Source organism: Tiliqua scincoides, chromosome 2, assembly GCF_035046505.1.
Source record: "Tiliqua scincoides isolate rTilSci1 chromosome 2, rTilSci1.hap2, whole genome shotgun sequence".
NCBI classification, from domain to species: Eukaryota; Metazoa; Chordata; class Lepidosauria; order Squamata; family Scincidae; genus Tiliqua; species Tiliqua scincoides.
Window position 1 is genome coordinate 27,180,251 of NC_089822.1, and position 18,954 is coordinate 27,199,204.

The 18,954-nt window shown below is 42.9% G+C and overlaps 1 protein-coding gene across 4 annotated transcripts in view; it reads right to left on the bottom strand.

Annotated features, from left to right (window-relative positions):
• Positions 1-1,315: 1,315 nt before the first annotated feature.
• CENPK (centromere protein K) overlaps positions 1,316-18,954 on the bottom strand; it is a 35,222-nt gene continuing 17,583 nt past the window's right edge. For all 4 annotated transcript variants that reach the window (XM_066616746.1, XM_066616748.1, XM_066616747.1 and 1 more), the window contains 6 exons: positions 17,851-17,897; positions 13,006-13,088; positions 12,813-12,911; positions 12,177-12,309; positions 7,240-7,293; positions 1,316-1,717 (listed from right to left, as the gene is read on the bottom strand). In XM_066616746.1, the coding sequence (XP_066472843.1) occupies positions 1,559-1,717; positions 7,240-7,293; positions 12,177-12,309; positions 12,813-12,911; positions 13,006-13,088; positions 17,851-17,897 (575 nt within the window). In that variant the 3' untranslated portion in view covers positions 1,316-1,558. The remainder of the gene's footprint in view (positions 1,718-7,239; positions 7,294-12,176; positions 12,310-12,812; positions 12,912-13,005; positions 13,089-17,850; positions 17,898-18,954) is intronic.

Here is an 18,954-nt window from a genome sequence, read left to right on the forward strand (position 1 = left end):
AGTCCAGCTGAGCCCTGCAGCCACAGGCCAAATCAGAACCATTCCTTTGTCTTTCACAAACATGCCAGTGTAATTGCCCATAGTCCCCATGATCTTGATTGGAAGGAACCTTGGGGTGTGTGTGTTGTTGTTTTTTTGGTTAGTGCAGTGGTTCTCAAACTCCAAGGGAGTTCAAGCCCCGCAGTAAGTCCTTGCGTGGGTGGCGGGGGGGGAGGCAGCAGTGACGCGATCCCCAGGATTGTGTCACTAAGGGGGCTGCAGGGGCTTGGCTGGGCTTACCAGAGACACCTGCAGCCTCCTGGGGATGCAGGGAGGCCTGTGCAGCCCTCCACAAGGCTCCCCAGGTCTTCAAAAGTGAAGGCAGAGTGATCAAGCTCCACCTCTGCAAAACTGGAAGTGGAGCGCAAACGCTTCGCTTTCACTTTTGAAGACCTGGGGAGCCCTGTGGAGGGTTGCTCAGGGCTCCCTGCATCCCAGGGAGCTGCAGGAGGCTCTGGTAAGTCCTGCCAAGCCCCTGCAGCCCCCTTAGCCTCCTCCCTGCCCCCTTGCTGCCACCGCCCCTTAAGGGGGCAGAGGCCAGGACCTTCAGGCTGGGGTGTCGCGATGCCCCAGTTTGAAAAGCCCTGTGTTAGTGGATTATTGCACACAGAAATAGTGTTTTCTATTTCACTGTTCTTTTAAGCAGATGTTCTACTCCAGTGGTTCTCAAACCCTGAGGGAGCTTTACTCCCTCAGTAAGTCATTGCGGGGGAGGGGCTAGGGTAGCGACACAATCCCCAGGATCGCATCGCTAAGGGGAGAGGCAGGGAAGCGATCCCCAGGATCACATCCCTACAATGGGGTGAAGGGGGGGTGCTTTCACTTACTTTTAAGTAGGTAGGGTTGCTGGAGGCTTCAGAGGGAAGCCCTGCGCAGCCCTCCTCAGCGCTCCCAAAGTCTTGGAACATTCAGTAAAAGCAGCTGCAAAGCGCCTCCTGCAAAATAGAAGTGCTTTGCACCCGCTTTTACAGAACATTCCAAGCCTCGGGGTGTGCTATCGAGGGCTGAGCAGGGCTCCCCACACCTCCTGCAGCCTCCAGCAGCCCTAACTACTTAAAAGTAAGTGAAAACACCCCCCTTTGCCCCCACCCCCAACAGCGATGTGATCCTGGGAATTACTTCCCAGCGGATGGGGAAACCTTTACCCAAACTGGTGGGTTTGACCCACCAGTTTGAGAACCACTGCTCTACTCTGATAGTTAATGGCAGTGAATTTGGTTGGAGAGCTACAGCCAAAATGAACCATTGGTCTAAAGTAGTTTTTTAATTTGGGTTGAACTCTTGATAGTCTGAATAGTTCTCAAAATACAAGTATTATGTACAAATAGTAACAAAATTAAAATATAAAGAATTCATACAATCTCCCATTAAAATATACTTCTGTAGATCCTACAATACAGAAGTAGTACAAGAATTTGAATGAAAGAATACATTGTAGTAAGATAGAAGAGAACATTTTTATACTTTCAGGTAAACTATTTTTACTGATCTGTGGTGGCTTAGTGTTAAATGCGTCTTGCTATTGGTGAAAGTTTTCTAGACGTATTCTCTTTGGATCTTCTGGATGTCTTAATGCAATTCCATATCGGAGCAGAAGTTCCATGTAAGGCGACCAAAATGAATCACTTACTGTTACATATGGATCATGTGGTGTCTTTATGAGCTTATGTATAAGGCTCTGAAAATAAGATTTAGAACATAACATTAGTTTAAATCTATCATTCATACATTTATCATGAGATAAAATGTAGTAAGAAGTGCTTATAAAATATAAATATTTTTGAGACAGACTATCCCTAAGAAGTCTACACATACACCAATTCTCTAAGTTTCAGATGTCCAAGTTGCAGACAACTGCACTGCTGCTTTTGTGCAGGCACCACACGTCCTGTAGTGGTGCTTTTGCACAGGCACGATAGCACTGGACTGGCAAGAACAGGATAAATGACAAGCTATAAATGCTTCAACTTCTGTACAGACCGCTGGAACCAAACTGGTTTATTACACATGTAATATGGGTAGGCAGCCCAATGCTATTTGCTCATGAGCCTGCACAATGCAGCAGCACCAATGGAACACAAACAACATGTAATGGGAAGGACGGATGGACACCAGACAGTCTGGGAGAGGTAAATATAAAACATGTTTACTGACCTCCCAGTAAGCTGCCTGACCACCAGCTGGTCTCCTCAAATGTACACAAACTATTTAGCTGGCATAAGTCTAAGGAGCCTCACAGCGTGTGTGCTGTTGCCACTGAGATCCTCCCCCTCCTGCTCCCAGTTTGGCCCATACCCTCTCTCAGTCCTTCCTTGAACTGCTGCCACTGCCACTTTACCTGCCCCCATGGGTAGCTGTTGATATGTGTACAGAGCCAACAGCCATTTTGGCTCCGATATGCACAATGGCAGCATGGCGTTTGCACCATCGGAGTGGGGCTTACAGAGCTGGATTGCGAAATTCTACTGCTGCAGGCCCTGAACAGGATTGGGCCATTAGTATACACATTAATGCTCAAACCTTTAGCTCCAGGACCCACTTTTTAGAATGACAATCTTGTTGGGATCCATCAGAAGTGATGTTATCAACCTGGAAGTGATATCATGGTCGGAAGTGATATAATCAAGCACTAAAAGGGTTTACATTGTGTATTTTATTATACACGAAATAAATTCAAATTTCTTCAGCTTCCACTTGCTACTGTGATTGTTACAATGTCTACTTCACTTTTCATAGTAAAAAGGGATATAGAATTCTTAATTTTCAAAGTCTATCTGGGTCAGTGCAATCCTATGCATGTCTACTCAGTCTTGTTGAGTTCAATTGGACTCACTCCCAGGAAAGTATGGATAGGGTAGTAGCCTGGGTGTTTTGCTAGCCTAGGATGCTTGACATGAATTGATTTATTGATGCAGGACAGAAAGAAAAAGATCAGCTGTAAGCCAAATGTGCATTGTAACCAATGTAGGCTTTACATTGCATTCAGTCAGATTTGTGGCCTCACATTCTCTGCAGACTACCTTTTTGTATTTCTTTTCTTTCCTTCTTGAAAACATGCGCATCTCCCTACCCTCTGCAGTCTCAACAATCCAAAGAGCAAAGAGGCACTAGGGATATGCAGCCAGGTCACACCTCCCTTGCCAATTAGATATAGTCTCAACTTGCCTTGCAAAATCTCACAGGATTTGCAAGTTTCAAGGATTGCCTCAAATGCAATCCCTGCCTGTGATTCAGAGCAAGGCAGGGCTTGGAAAGAATGTTATGGGCCTGATCATGGCGCCTAGTAGGGGAGGCATGACCCACCAAAAAATTGGGTGGTAACGAACCACCAAGTGGTTCACAACCCACAGATTGAGAAACACTGGTGTACAGGTTGAGACTAATTATTCGCATGGGTTCCGTTCCAAGCACTCACAAGGATGGCAAAAAACGCACTATAGCAAATCAATTTAAAAAACAAAGTTTCTTTGCTCCAAAACAGACTTGCTGACCTTTTGACTCTAAGATAAGAGTCATTAAGAAGACAATCCATCAACCAGTCCTTCTTCAAAAGCTTAGAAAGCTTCACTCAGCCCCTCCCTTCACCAATACAAAGTGAACAGGGGGAAGGGAGGGGTTCGCTGGAGAGAGGAGGATTGATGAATTGTCAGCCAGCTGCCCCCCCCCCATTAGGAGGCTATTGTTAAGGACTGTTCAGTTTTCAAAACTGATTTTAAGGGATGCATTTTTCCCCTTCTCCAGGGTTCAGCACACTCCTTCTCATTTGCAGGGGCCATTCCTGTTGAGTCAAATCTGTGTATAAATAGGCTGAAACTGTATATGCTGGTGTGTTGTCAGGTCTTAAAATATTTACCAACAGCATAATATAAAATAATTTTCAAGTCAAGCTTTGAACTGGTGAATAATATTTTATTGTTGCTTTTCCTAATCAGTATTTCCGTTCAACCACTTTTGATTACTAGAGAAACTTCTGAGGTACTTATCTAGGACATTAAGTTAACATTTCACTCTTTTTCAGTATGATTTACTAAACATGATTCCATTTGATTTAGGATATTGGAAAATGTTTCCGTTTTCTGGAAAACCCACATCATAAAAGTAGCTACTAATGCTATATTTTGTACCTGAATACAAATTACATGCAGAGTTCATTGAGAAGGATGCATACATGTAAAAATATCTGTGTTGAAACTACACAGATGAAGTAAATTATAAAAATTCAGACTCCTGCTTCCATGCACCCCAAAGATAAATACAAGCATGGCTCTCCACTCATGTCCTAAAAATGATTTTGTATTCAGGTATGTATACCCAAGTACAAAAATGTAACATGAGCAGTTGTTAGAAGTCATGAGGAAACATATGCGTGGAGGGAGAATTGGAAGAGAACGTGCATTTTTATTTCTGTTGTACCCAGTCCATTTAAATCTCTGCAAGTCACAAATGCCAGCCTGAATGGAACCCAGAAAGCCATAAGGAGTTGATGCAGATGTTGCAACACTGGCTACTAACTCCTTCACTCAACTGCCACAAAGTAGGTGACAAGGTATTGTGTCAGCTGAAGTTTCCAAACACAGGTCCAGCCTACTTATACACAGATTTCTTTATACACGGATTTGACTCAACACGAATGGCCACTGCAAATGAGAAGGAATATGCTGATCCCTAGAGAAGGGGAAAAATGTATCCCTTTAAAACCAGTTTAAAAAACTGAACAGTCCTTTAACAATAGCCTCCTTAATGAGAGAGGGGGGGCAAGCTGGCTGACAATCCATCAATCCTTCTCCCTCCAGGCAACCCCTCCCTTCCCCCTGAGCAGTGAAAGAAATCGCATTGGTGAAGGGAGGGGCTGAGTGAAGCACTTGGAGGACTACTGATTGATTGTCTTCTTAAGGACTCTTATCTTACATCACAGAGGTCATCAAGGCTGTTTTTAAATCACTGGAGCAAAGAAACGTTTTTTTAAATTGATTTGCTATAGTGTGTTTTTTGCCATCCATGTGAGTGTTTGGAACAGAACCCACACAAATAATGAGGCTCAACCTGTAGACACCAAGGGCAGCCCATGCAAAGCACATTACAGTAGTTTAGCTGCAAAGTTACACTGCAAAAGTATAAGTGTGACTATCCAATTCTTTAGAGTAGACCAGTGGTTCTCACCCTTTTCAGCCCAGGACCCACTTCTGAGAATGACAATCTGTCTGGGACCCACCGAAAGTGATGTCATCAACCTGGAAGTGATGTCATGACCAGAAGTGACATCATCAAGCAGGAAGTAACATCACTGTAGTGCCAGAACCAGAAGTGATGTCATCAAGCAGGAAGTGACACCACCATTCTTACCTAGGAACTCAAAATGTAAATAACAAGAGAAAATATTCCAGCTCAGAAGCTGGCCATTTGGCAGTAGTGGGAAGGGAAAGGAACAGGGAAAGAGGGAAAGAAATACAAAGGCTCAGCCATGGTGAAAGACCATGGCAGAGCTGTAGTTCTCTGAAGACTGAACCAGAGATACAAGCAAGGAGCGTGGGCTTTGAAATCACTCAGCTACTAGGACAACCACCACCATTCCAATCATCAGTAATGCACACCATTTCACAAATTACCCTGAAGGTTCCAAATACTTCTCTGCCACACACTCTGACTCAGTCAATTTCACATACAACTCTAAAGATCACCAAAATCATGGAGCTGGAAGGGAAGTAAGAGGTCATCTAGTCCACTCCCTGCCTGTAGCTTCTCAAAGCTCAGTGCATACTTTCGGCCAATTTGACATACAACCATGAAGATCACCAAAATCATGGAATGACCTAAAAGGTCATCTAGTCCAACCCCCTTGTCTGTGGCTTCTCAGACATATGCTCAGTGCAGAAGAGATGGCCAGGGCACTTGGAGAGATGTATCATATCTGTTTGACTACTTTTAATGGTGTGCATCAGAGAAGTGTGGGGGTGGCGGCCGTGGAGCATCCTCCTCACAGCTGAAGAAGGAAGATAAGGATGCCCTACTGTTCTCCTCCCAGCTGCTAAAAGGAACCAAATAGTGGGGTAGCTACACTGGGAGGGAGCGCTTGCTTTTCATGGCTGGGAGAGGTGGCGAGGTGCAATGACTGAGGGGGTCTCCATGATGGCCTGGCTGGCAAGATGCAAGCACATAGGGGACTGGGCTCCATGCTCAGAAGAGGGAGGAGGGGGCAAGCCTGCCATGTGGGACGGGTCTGCGCCGCAGTAGAGGCAGCAGGGTCAGCTTTGCAGAGGGAGGAAGAGGGGTGGGCTGGGGGGCTGCGAGGACCACCACCATTGGCAGCAGCAGGCAAGGGGCACCCAGACACACCTGGTGATGGAGCAGGGACCAACACACTCAGCCAGGTGAGAGGAGAGGCTCAGCAAGGAGAGGTGAGAGTGCTGCAGCCTCCGCTGCCACCCACGGGCTCCACCCCAGGGCACCTCTCCACACTCCCTCTCGCCTGCCTAAGGTTAAAAGGGAGCCAAACAGAGGAGACCTGCACCCCCCAAGGATGAGGGAGCACGCACCTGAAAATCTGCAAGCACGCTCTCCTCTCCTTCAAGTGGGACTGGGCAGCAGCACACTTACAAAGGAAAAGCAGCATGCTGCCTGCCCTGCACATGTGCAAGCGGCTCTTTCTGTTTATTTACTCTGTGCCTGGAAGCCTAAAATGGGGCCCCCAGGGTCTATTTGCCCTTTTTCAAAATGGCGCCGCCCGGGCCTGTTTGCCCTTTTTCAAAATGGAGCCGCCAACTTCACTTTGCCCCTTTTCAAGATGGTGGCCGCCAGCTTCTTGCAACCCTCCAGAAATTGAATCACAGCCCACCAAGGGGGTCGCGACCCACAGTTTGAGAACCTCTGGTTTAGACAATGCAATATTTCAAACACACCCGTATGTATATTATGCATCATCTTATTTTCCAGCCTTCAGTCAAAGCATTTTCTAACACGAAGTAGAGAGAAGCTGGACAAATCTTGGTTCAAAATTACAAAATGCAAGATAAGCATGAACTTCCAAGCAGTAACACCACAAACAGTACATTCTGGCCACGATGCTAGACTCTAAGAAGTGCTTTATCATTCCAAATATTAATATTCCATGAATATTTATCCAAATCTAACAATTTCAGATTTAAGTATGGAGACTTAACTACAATACACCATTCAGAAAGCACACACACAAAATTCTCTTACCTCTAAAATTTCATGTAATGTTACGAGCTGTACATCTACCTTTCCAGATGAACGCTACAGAAAGCAAAAGACAAGTTGAATTCCATATGGAGACATGGAAAATACTAATCTGAAAGGCAACTGTCTACTGGTTCGTGTTTAGGATGCACCCTTCTATTGATGCTCTAAACCAGCAATGACCAGACTTGAAGAAGGTACTGTATTTACGCATGGTTATTTATGCCACAATGTGTATGGGAATGTGTATTTAAATATGCATCCAATTTAATTACAGTAACAACAATACAGAGCACCCACACTTGGCTGTTCATTTCATTGCACATTTGGGTGTTCACAGTTCATTAACAAGTACTATACATGCACAAGTCTACTTACATGCACAAATCTCCTTAGTTGGTCCACAGCATGAAACATTACAAAATACAAAATATCCCAGACCAAAGAGTGTGATCCACTCTCAGATTGATGGCCAAATCCTATCCAACTTCCAGGCATTGATACACCCATGCCAATGGTCTATGAACTGCATCCTGTGGGGTGAGTGGGGGTAGCAGACACAGAGGCCTCCTCAAGGGAGCAAACATTCCCTTACCTCAGGGCTGCATTGCAGCAGCATTGGTGCTGGAAAACTGGATAGGATTGGGCCCAGTCATATATAGGTGGGACCTCAGTATTCGCAAGGGATCCGTTCTCAGACTCTCCGTGCCTACTGAAAATCGGACCTAATCAAATCTGCGATATTTGGCCCCTTAAGCCCTCCAGAGTGCCTTCTGAAGCCCGCAGAGGCAGCATATGCCCACCCACAGCCTCTACGGGCTTCACAATGACTCCTACAGCTGAAAAAACATGCAACTTCCTGTTTCCTAAAGGAAGCCAGAAGTGACATTTTTATGCCTTTTAGGGCATTCTGAGGACCAGGGAAGCCCTGGAGGAGAACCTGCCTTGAGCCCAATTCACGGATAAACTGGCTCCACCTGTGCAGAAAAGCTTTGTGCTTAGGGTAGAATCATTAATATTCCAGCATATGAAGATGAACTACATTTTTAACATTGATAATGTTATATCTGGAGATAATAGATAAATTAAGCATACAATCCAGACAAGGATTTGGGCTGGCGCAAGTCCCTTGCGCTCAAGAGGTTGCACAAGTCTGAGAAGACCAAAAGGGGCAAGGGCGCCTTACCTGGAGGTAAGGAGAAAAGTTTCCCTTACCTCTGGCTGAGCCACTTTGAGCCCCTATCCTGTACTGGATACAGTGCAAGCCTTTTGGTTTGCCTGTTCCAGTGCAGGGTAGGATTTCTCCCCAAGTCAATTAAATGGAAATAATTTTAAATGAAGATACTCAGTATTACTATCATTCAAGAAACAGGATACATATTTAATTCTGAATTCATATGTATTTGCAGTAAATGCATGAGTTGCTACTGCAGAATACAAATAATTCTATTTAAATTTTTGATATATTTTCATTATTTGAGCGAATATTCAAAAGAATATTATTTTTAGCCTATAAACCAAGTTTCAGAATTCTCTGTGTTCTCAGATCTGGAGGATATCAGCTGTCATTTACAAACAAAAAGTTTTTAGCAATGGTGACACAGAAAATTGTTTGGAAATATATGGGCATCCTCTGTACAGGGTCAAAGGTAGACAGTATTTGCTAAGAATTAATAGAATTGGTAAGAAGAATAGTTCTACCATGTCAGGTTCTTCTTCTTCATAAATTAACATACATGCGTACTTGCATATTTTGAATACATTCACACACAGTTTTCTAAGGAAAATACTGTATCTTAGAGGGCAGTTATCAAAGTGGGCAAAGTACTTTAAGTATTTTTTCAAACTATAATCACCATCCTTTCTTAAGAAACTACAAAAACCAAACCTACCAAGTATACCTGTGTATCTCAGGTATACATAACTCTAGCTGAATGAGTTTCTTAAAATCTTTGTAATATTTAAATTCCTGTGCTTACAAAGGTGAATTCCTGACCATCACAATTATGAAAAGTCTTTAAAACAAGGTGATGTAACCAGCAATGTTACATCCAACCAGCTATGGCCACCAGAGGGCACTGTAAGCACTCTGTTCTCCATAATATTTGGGATTGGGAATGAATTCAAAATATCATGCATCTTTGAAGCTTCCAGGAAGAAATGGCTTCCTGCAATAACAAAGTGTAGATACAGATAGCAGACTCCAAGGCTTGCAAGACTTAAGAAAGAAGAACAAGCAAAGGGAGCTAGAAATAAGGAAGCTAAGAATGGAGAAAAGGCAAAAACAACATCAATAAAGTGGACAGTTAAGTGAGAAAGATTTATATGAACATATGAAGTTCCTTTATAACCAAGTCACATCAGTTGTCGATCCAGACTAGCATAGCTACAATAACTGGCAGCAGTTCTATGATTCAGAGAATGACAATTCCTACTCCCAAGATGGAGATGATTGGAATATTTTGCATGCAAAGAACACACTTTACCCTTTGAGCTATAGCCCCATTCCCTTATACTGGGATAGACCACTGATTCCTCTAAGCCAGTACAGTAGCCCTCCCTCCCCCATATCCATGGACTTGTTTTCTGCAGTTTCAATTATCCATGGTTTGCAAATTCCCCTGTCACACTTAGGACTCACCTGTCATGTTTGCAGATCCGACCTCCTCTGTCCACTTCCTGTTGCTGTTGTGCTCAGGGTTCAACTCTCTTCCCTCCAACCCGCTTGCAGCCCTCCAACCCACTTCCTGTTAGCTTCTACAATAACAGAACCCACCACCTGTTAGCTTTTGCCCTGAGAGAAGAGTCATGAGTGCAACACCAACAGGAAATGGAAAGTGAGTGGAAGACTGGAGACAGCGACAGGAGGGCATCCTGCTGCAGTGACAGAAGGGCAAAGCACTTCCTGCTGCCTTACCCAGCTGCACCTGTTTCAACTACTTGACTGTAGTACATGAGCTTCCAGTGAGGCCTGCTCTGCAATTTTGTGCACTGGTGAGAGTCCACTACTTGCAGCAGCAGTTCTGCCAGGATGTGCACCACAGCTGAGACAGCTATGCCACTTCTACGCTTATGCAGTACCTCTTCAGGCTCACACCAAGGAACCTGTGTGAGAAGGCCAGAATGCAGGGTGGAAGGTGCCATACATTGTGCTGGATGCCTTGTAAGCTATGGAAGGGCAAAGAGGAACTGAGCTTCATTTCTGAAGTGAGGAACTGGGGTTTAAGGCATGCTATTTCAGAACTGGCCAATCATTTAAACCAGTGGTTCCCAAAGTAGGTGTAGTGACATCCTAGTACGCTGTGGAAAGCAGCAAGGGGCATCACTGAAGTCTTTTAATCAATAATACAATAAACGCTATAGAAGCGATTAATAATAATAATAATAATAATAATAATAATAATAATAAAACTTTATTTTTATCCCGCCCTTCTCCCTAACGGGACCCAGGGAGAAAAGATTCTACTTTTACACAATAAAATATACAAGGTTGTCTGTGTCACTGCCTGTTGGTCCTTACGTATTTGAAGGCATTCATTCAAGGCATTCAATGAAGGAAGGACCAACAGGCAGCGACATGGGCAGCCCTGTATATTATATACAGTCGTGCACCAGTTAACGACGGGAATAAGGACTGTGATCCCCGTCATCAAGCGGCACTTGACGCAATCTGAACCCTCCACTGGGAAGGGGATGCCCAGCTTCCCTCCACTCTGGAGAGTGGTCTGAGCCTCCCAGAGGCAGCGCAGATCCAAGCACTGCCTCTGCAAGTCTCAAGAGAAATCATGTCTCTCGTGCGACTTCCAGTTTTACAGAGGAAGCCAGAAATTGCACAAGAGACGCTATTTCCCTCAGTCTGAGCACTTGGATGTGGCTCAGACAACCCTTCGGAGGCGAGGGGAGCTGAGCTCCCCTCACAATCGGAGGGTGGGGGTGTGCACCCCCGACAACCACATGACCACACATGGTCGTCACATATGCAATCCCAGTGTTAGTTGGAATGTCACTATGGGGCGCACACCTGTACACCTTAAATTCAGTAAAATGCAGTGAAGGAATGAACATGTGAAAATGAACACAAATGAACAAGTAAAACTCAGTTAAATTCAATTAAGGAATTCATGAAAGGAAGGAACAGCAGGCAAGTGACGCAGGCAGCACCTCTCCCTTCATGTTGGCTATTAGGATGAATAGATTAGCCCCCTCTTCCAGCACTGATGCCTTTCCCCCTCTGTAAATGCAGATCCGCATTGATATGGATTATATTGGAAAGGTACGTTCTTTATTCTACTTTCTGCATTATCATTACTTAATTAGTTTTTAAAACTAATATTCAGTTTCCGTAGGAAGATAAGTCAGGTCTGAAACGCACAGGGCATCAGTGGCCTCCATCAGGTGTGCTCCCTGGTTTGCCAAGGGAGCGAGGACAGCATCCCACTGTGCTCTTGGCTTTTCTGCTGCTTGGCATAAGTATAGAAAATTCACTTTAGGTCTCATTTTGGGAATATACCCATATCCATAAGAAAGGGTACCTCTGAACATATAAAGAATGCCTGTTTAAATGCAGCATAATGGGGAGCCATGGCCAACAGCCAGTAGGTCAAGTGAACTGCGGGTTGAATAAGTTTGGAAACCACCAATTTGAACCATTAATCTTTTTTTGTTTTGGTCCAAGTTTACTCACATGTGTAGACTTGCACTATAGAAACGAGAAAGGGCAGGATTCAAGACTGAAGGAGGGTCAGGGAATGGTGAAACAGCAGTCAGCACTATCAAGGTGTTGGACTACAAAGGATGAGTGTACTTGGCTTGGCTGTATGAAGGATGTGACTTTTGACTTAGGCATTCCTTGTGTTTCTTGCATCATCATCCATTCATTCATTCCACCAAAAGGCAGGGGAAAAAACGCTAGAATATATAAAAAAAGTAAATGATCATACCGTCTTCTTTTTTGCAGTGCCATCATCCTCAGGGAGAGGAAAGTGTTCTTCAAGGAACTCCCCCAAAGCATTTAAGATCTCTTCCTTATAAGTTTTTATTTTCAGCATTTTACTTTTCAGTTCTTGAAAGGCTCTAAAATGCAAAACCGAAATGTGACATTTTAAAATAAGTACTAACACTATTTAAAAAATAGAACTACAAGTGTGCGCCCCTTAATGATCTTCTGGCCAGCAAGAGGTTGCATATGTGACAGCTGCCTCTGGTCAGTAGGTTGCACCTCCCAAGCTTGCAAAGCTGAGGGGTGCTCTGGTCCCATTGCCTCTTTCTGAGCCTCCCAGAGGCAGCGCAAAGGCTCAGAATGCCCCAGTCATGCAAGAGACACAATTTCTGGTTTGCTAGAGGAAGCCAGAAGTCATGTCTCTCACGCAATTGGGGCATCTGAGCCTCTGGGAGGCTTGGAAAAGCTTCCAGTGGCCTTTGGAAGCTTCGCATAGTGTCAAGCCCCACTTGACGACAGAGATGTTGGTCTGCATCCTTGTTGTTAAGCAACACACAACTGTACCTGATTAACCTGTCACACAAGAGCTCAGTCAATTATTACATTTGGGGGAAAAGAATTCAAAATGTTTAAATACCTTTTCTCAGAAAAATGTATAACCCGATTGCTTATTTCTTCCTCTGTCTGATTAAGACAGTCTATTAGCTGCTGCTGTTCCTCCAGCCATTGCTGCTCTCTTGGAAAATGGGTGTGGAAAAAGAATAGATAAAAAGTTAAAGAATATTTTGCAGATTGGACAAAACAGTTTTATGACAGTATGCAATATATACCTTTGCAAATCTTGTTTCAGTTTTTTATTCTTTGCATGAACTGTTGATAGCACCATTTCTAGATCTTGTTCTAATCTCTGCAACTGGGAAAAACATACGAAATTTAGAGAAATACAGTTTTTTGTTACTAGGTTATCAAAATCAAAACTTCATAATGCTGCTGTGTATCTGTATGCTTTATATATAGTGTGCTATTGGAGGGTTTAATACAAGAACAAAGGGCCCAATCCTATCCAACTTTCCAGCGTCTATGAAGCTACAATACAACCCCAAGGTAAGGGAATAAACATTCCTTTATCTTGAGGAGACCTCCATGACTGCCCCCCTACTGCAGGATGCAGCACATGCCCTGTTGGCACAGCTGCATCAGTGCTGGAAAGTTGATTTGGATTAGGCCCCGAAACAGCTAATATTCGTGTTACAGATGACTCTCGTAAGAAAACACCAGCAAATTAATTCTTCTACTGCTCGAAAGCACGAAACTCTCAGAAGCGTACATAATGTAAATAAATGGTTTACAGATTTTATTCCTAATGACTCTGGTATTCCTTGGAATTTCATGACAGCGTCCTCAGTGGTAAGCAGTAATGGTGGATAATGCAACAAAGTATTAGTTGTGTTCTACGCTGTAGTTCATATTGGTCAATGGGGAGACTCATTAGGTCTGGTCAGTGCCACACATAAACTGACTACATTCCCTAGAGTTGTGCTTCTCGAACAATTAGATGAGGCAGACCAACAATTGTTTTTCTCAATATGCTAGTACTGTATTATTACTACTGTTTCTTTCTTGGAAATTCACCATGGGCTGACAACTGATGGCTCGAAGACCAGCACCAGTCAGTTGACCACCACTGAGTAGCACTGCCCTAGAGTGCCTCAGAATGCTCTGCATTGTGCAGGATTTTCATGCAGGGGCTTTTTGTAGACAATTTGGGGGGGGGAAGTGCTGTATAAAGGAGGAAGGCTTGACAGACACTGTGCTAGGCAAAAACCTATTTGCAGTGAGGGTGAATGAATTACACATGTATTGATCATGATATACAATTCATAATTTTAAAAACTAAAGTCAATTTTTCTATGTATCAAGTGATCTTGGTTCCTAAAGCTGTGGAGAGTGATCAGCATATAATAATAATAATAATAATAATAATAATAATAATAATAATAATAATAATAATAATAATAAACTTTATTTATTCCCCACCCTTCTCCCTAAAGGGACCCAGGGCAGCTTACAACATGTTAAAAACAGATTAAAAACATAATTTAACAAACAGATAAAAACAGATTAAAAATACATTAACAGATACCATAAAACAGTAGTCAGATAAAAAGAGCATAAAGCAGCAGATCGTAGAGGAATCAGGCCTGTAGAAAATACTAAAAGATGTAAAAAAAAGATGTTGAAAAGGCCATGAACTCAGAAGGCTTGTTTAAACAGAACAGAATACAGCATTCAGCCGTACTGGTCTATTAGTTGCTGCAAGATTAGTAGAATGTTTATCTGTGAAATTGTTCATTAAAACAAACAAAAAAGAAACATAAATACTTACATGACTTGTATAACTTTATAACATCAAACTAGTGTTTATTGTAAGAAAAAGTACAATTTTAATACATATATATCCTGTGGAATCAATTTTACATATGGGCACACACACAAATTAAGAGAACTTGAGATCTTCAGCTAGATTGCCCACAAAGCAGAATGTCAAACCTAACATGATATAGGAGGTATGACATTTCCTGAAAGCAAAGTTACTGGCCAATCATTTTGTTGAAACAAAATATGTATTAGCAATTTTGCTTCCATGACCTTTTTAATAAGAGGTGAAAGAAAACTGTTGGGAGGTAACCAAATCCAGAGAAAGGAAGGTAAAGAAGTTATTGTTGAGCAAAAACTTTATAATCTAAATGTGATTTCATTTATTAACTATAGTATAATTACTTATTTTAGCAAATGAACCACAAGAATCTTCCCAGCTAATGTTGCATAGCAATTCTTCAACTACGATGCTGAAATCCTATCACTAACACATTCTAAGTTTGCTTATTAGCCCTAAATCTGGAAGCAGTCAAAAGAGTAATATTTGCAGGTGCTATTTCTATAAAACTTGAAGTTAAAAATGCTAACAATACTGTCTCGTTTATCATTAAGGAATATACTACAGACACTTGCCTATAAGGCGATAAATTTGCTGCCGGAAATGATGGGAGAATCCCCCCCCCCGTCTTATCTGCGCAGTCATGCAGGCAGACTGAGGAGGCAAGGGGGCCATCTGCACCCTGCCTGGGTCAGGAAGGGACTCTGCAGGAGGAGGGGCAGCAGCTCCTCCTGGGGTCTTGTGTGGGGTTGTGGGATTCCTGGCAGCCTCGCTTCCCACCTGGCCGGTCCCCCCGCTGCACAAGGAGTCAGAGGAGCCCTGGAGGAGGCAGGGCGGTGGGGGGATAGCCTGCTGGCCCGGTGCCCACTCAGAGCCGCTGCACGCACTCACTTAAGTCCTGCTGCCTGTGGAGGCCGCCGTCACCAGACTGTTGGAGGGCAGGGAGTGTGTAGGGAGCGACCTGCGCTGCCCACTCTCGAGTGCATGGCTGCGTCTGTGGCGGGCATGGAGGGCGGCACGCTGCCCCCACACCAGGGAGCATCTGGCGGGGAGCAGACAGCACAGGACGCTCCCTGCCCTCCATCAGTCTGGTGATGATGGTGGCGGCAGTGGCCACCGCTCTGCTCCCTGCCTCGGTGGGTGGCAGGGCTTAAGTGAGTGTGTGCAGTGGTTCTGAGTGGGCCGGGGGAGAGCCAGGGAGAACATAGAACCACCCTGTCTCCTCCAGGGCTCCTCTGGCTCCTTGCACAATGGGGGGACCGACTGGGCGGGAGGCGAGGCTGCCAGGAATCCCACAACCCCACACAAGACCCCAGGAGGCGCCGCTGCCCCTCCTCTTGAAGAGGATATACATCTTAGTAAATTGGGTGCTGCTTTCCACTTTCTTTCACTCCCCTTCCCCCCCCCCCCCGGTCTGGATTTGACTCCCTGCTTGATGAAATAAAACCCAATGTGCAGCTAAATCTCCCCAGTGTGCAGTGTTCTTCCTTGGCAAGAGGTGTTCTTTCCAGTTTCTTTCACTCCCATGTATTTTTATCAAAGAAGAATATCTGTAATGATGTTCTGCCAAAAAGTTTGGAGACACCTGATCTATGAGATAGATCATAGTTTTTAATAAATTAGAGACTATATTAAAAACAGTTTTTGCTATGCTAGGCATACCTACTATATATACTATGTATGTATACTGTGTTTTTAATACTATGTTTTTAATAAATTAAAGACTGTATAGTTCTTAGGTAACAATTACTGGTAGGTTATTTTTCAGGCTCTGGTCTCAGGTAAAATCAGACAAAACTATAGTCAGACATCTCCATAACTTTAACCCCTGACTTATCCGAGGGTCATAGAAAATTCCATGATTTTTGGCTCAAAACCTGCCCTCTACTTATCTGTGAGGTCAACTTATAGACAAGGGTCTGTGGTAACTCAGTGAGTGAGAGCAGTCAATAGGCTACATGTAGTATTGCAATAAAGTCTCAGTAAGTATTTTATTTTTGCTGCCTATCTAGGACAGAAAAGATGTCTAGCATCTGCAAGTCTGTGAATGCATGGCTTTTAGTGGGCCAAAAGATGTGCAGGCCATACTTTAGGTGAATTTGGGACTCCACTAAAGGCAGAGGCAAAAGCACATTGACTTTAGTAGGATTATAATTTTATATTTCATACTATTTTCAGATGAAACAAAATAAAAAAATATGATTGCAGTCAAAAAACTAATTAAGCAGGAATAACTGGGATGGAGCAAAAGACCCATTGTATCCTAAGAAGAACATCTGCATGCGCAAAGAGGTAGGTGTATTTTTTGTTACTCCTGTTCCCTCTGCAGCACTTGAAAATTAATTTCAGATGGTTGGGGACCCTCCAGACCAAAAGAGTATCTGGAGTTGCAGCAAGAAGACATGATAGCTGAAAACCATCTTCTATGTTACAGGATGTACCTACACCTACACAACCACATCAGTGGAACAAGATAGTTGGTAGTTCAGTCCCAAAACATTTGCAGAAAAGATCCTGCACTGCTCTCAAAACCTGATATGATCAGTTCTTTTGCATAGGTTGAAAAATATTTTTGAATTTACAGGTCATGCCTCATTATCCAGTGGATAAACAAAAATTAGTGGATAGCAAATCAGTGGAAAAATAGCTTTAAAGACCCACTTCTAGGTTTCTGCTCCTCTATTGTTGCTCCAGAATGCATTAGTATAGACACTATAACGCATTCAGCCACTAGATGGGGTGAATAATGGAATCTAATGAATGAAATTAAATTGTAACTATTTAATAGGGCAAAGGTAGGAAATTGGATTTTGGTGCTTTTTTCCCTTGTTACAGGGCAATTAAAAGTGGGCCTCAGTATCAGTGGTGAGTCAAATCAGTGGATATCAAACCAGTGGATACTAAGGTCCCACCTGTGGTTTCACTTTTTTCATGATATAATCTAGGCACGTGAAGTCAAACAGTACTTCAGTGAGTGGAAAATACTCTCAAATCCAACCCCTTGGCTTTAATCCTAATTATACCCATCAGGTCAATGTGTCTAAAATCCAGTTTTTCCATTCTAAATGGTTCATAGAACGCACTAATGTATACTATGTTTAAATTTCATGTTTTCTGAAAAAGGAAACAAAGCTCTTCAAATTATAACTCACAACTATTACTTCTTATGGAAGCTAGCTGTATTTATATTTACTATTGATGCTGAGATTATAATCTACAAATCATTTAATTGACATACCTGTTCTTTTCCTAATGCTACCAGAACATCCGGATTTGAGGAAATTACTGAAAAACAGAACAAATTGACAGTATGTTTTTTAAAAATCCTCACTTTTTAAGCAATGCACTTTTTAAGCATAACTGAAACAATATGTTGTATCCTAAGAAAATTAGGAATCCTACTGCAATTTATAGGATTTAAATAAAATACAATAAAACTTATCTGATGCTTTATCATGATCATTTGCATATCATATAGTCTATTTACAAAATTAATCACAATAAAAAATTCAATTAAAAATGAATGTCCTACAAATGTGAAGATTACTATATTTATACTTGTGTATAAGAAAAAAATATTTATGCCTTAACATTGGCCCCGAAAACATGGGTCAACTTATACCCAGGTCAATACGTGGGTGGAGCTTCTAGAAGCAGCTGCTTGGTGAGGTGGGGGTGCGACTTGGCTGAGAAGCAGGACACACTGAGGGGGTGGGGGAGAAGGAGCAATTTTACTTACCAGTAATTGTTCTGAGGCAGCAACAGAAAGCAACAACAACAAAAAAATAGCCATTAGCTTCTTCTCCAAATAGGAAGAGAAGTTAAAGCTTCTGGGAATTGTAGTCTGTATAAGGGCTGCTGCAATGGAAGTGTAGTGCTGTACTTCTCACAAAACGTACAACTCCCATAAGCACCCCCATCTCCCTTCCTGTTTAGAGAAGGTTTAATGGCTCCTTTTTGGTTTTCTGCTGCTGTCTCAGAACAATTCCTGGTAAGTTATTTTCAAAGAATTTCACACACCCCTAAGTTTTACCTCCCAACTTGCATGAGGGTCATAGAAAATTCCATGATTTTTGGCTCAAAACCTGCCCTCCGTTTATCTGTGATATCAACTTATAGGTGAGTGTCTACGGTATATAAATGAGCAGGAGGAGAGTAACTGGCCCACCTCACCCCAGCACTGTCTGTTCTAGTGGCTGTCTGCTGGTATTCATTTGCATCTTTTTAGATTGTGAGCCCTTTTGGGACAGGGAGCCATTTAGTTATTTGATTTTTCTCTGTAAACCGCTTTGTGAACTTTTAGCTGAAAAGCGGTATATAAATACTGTTTAATAATAATAAT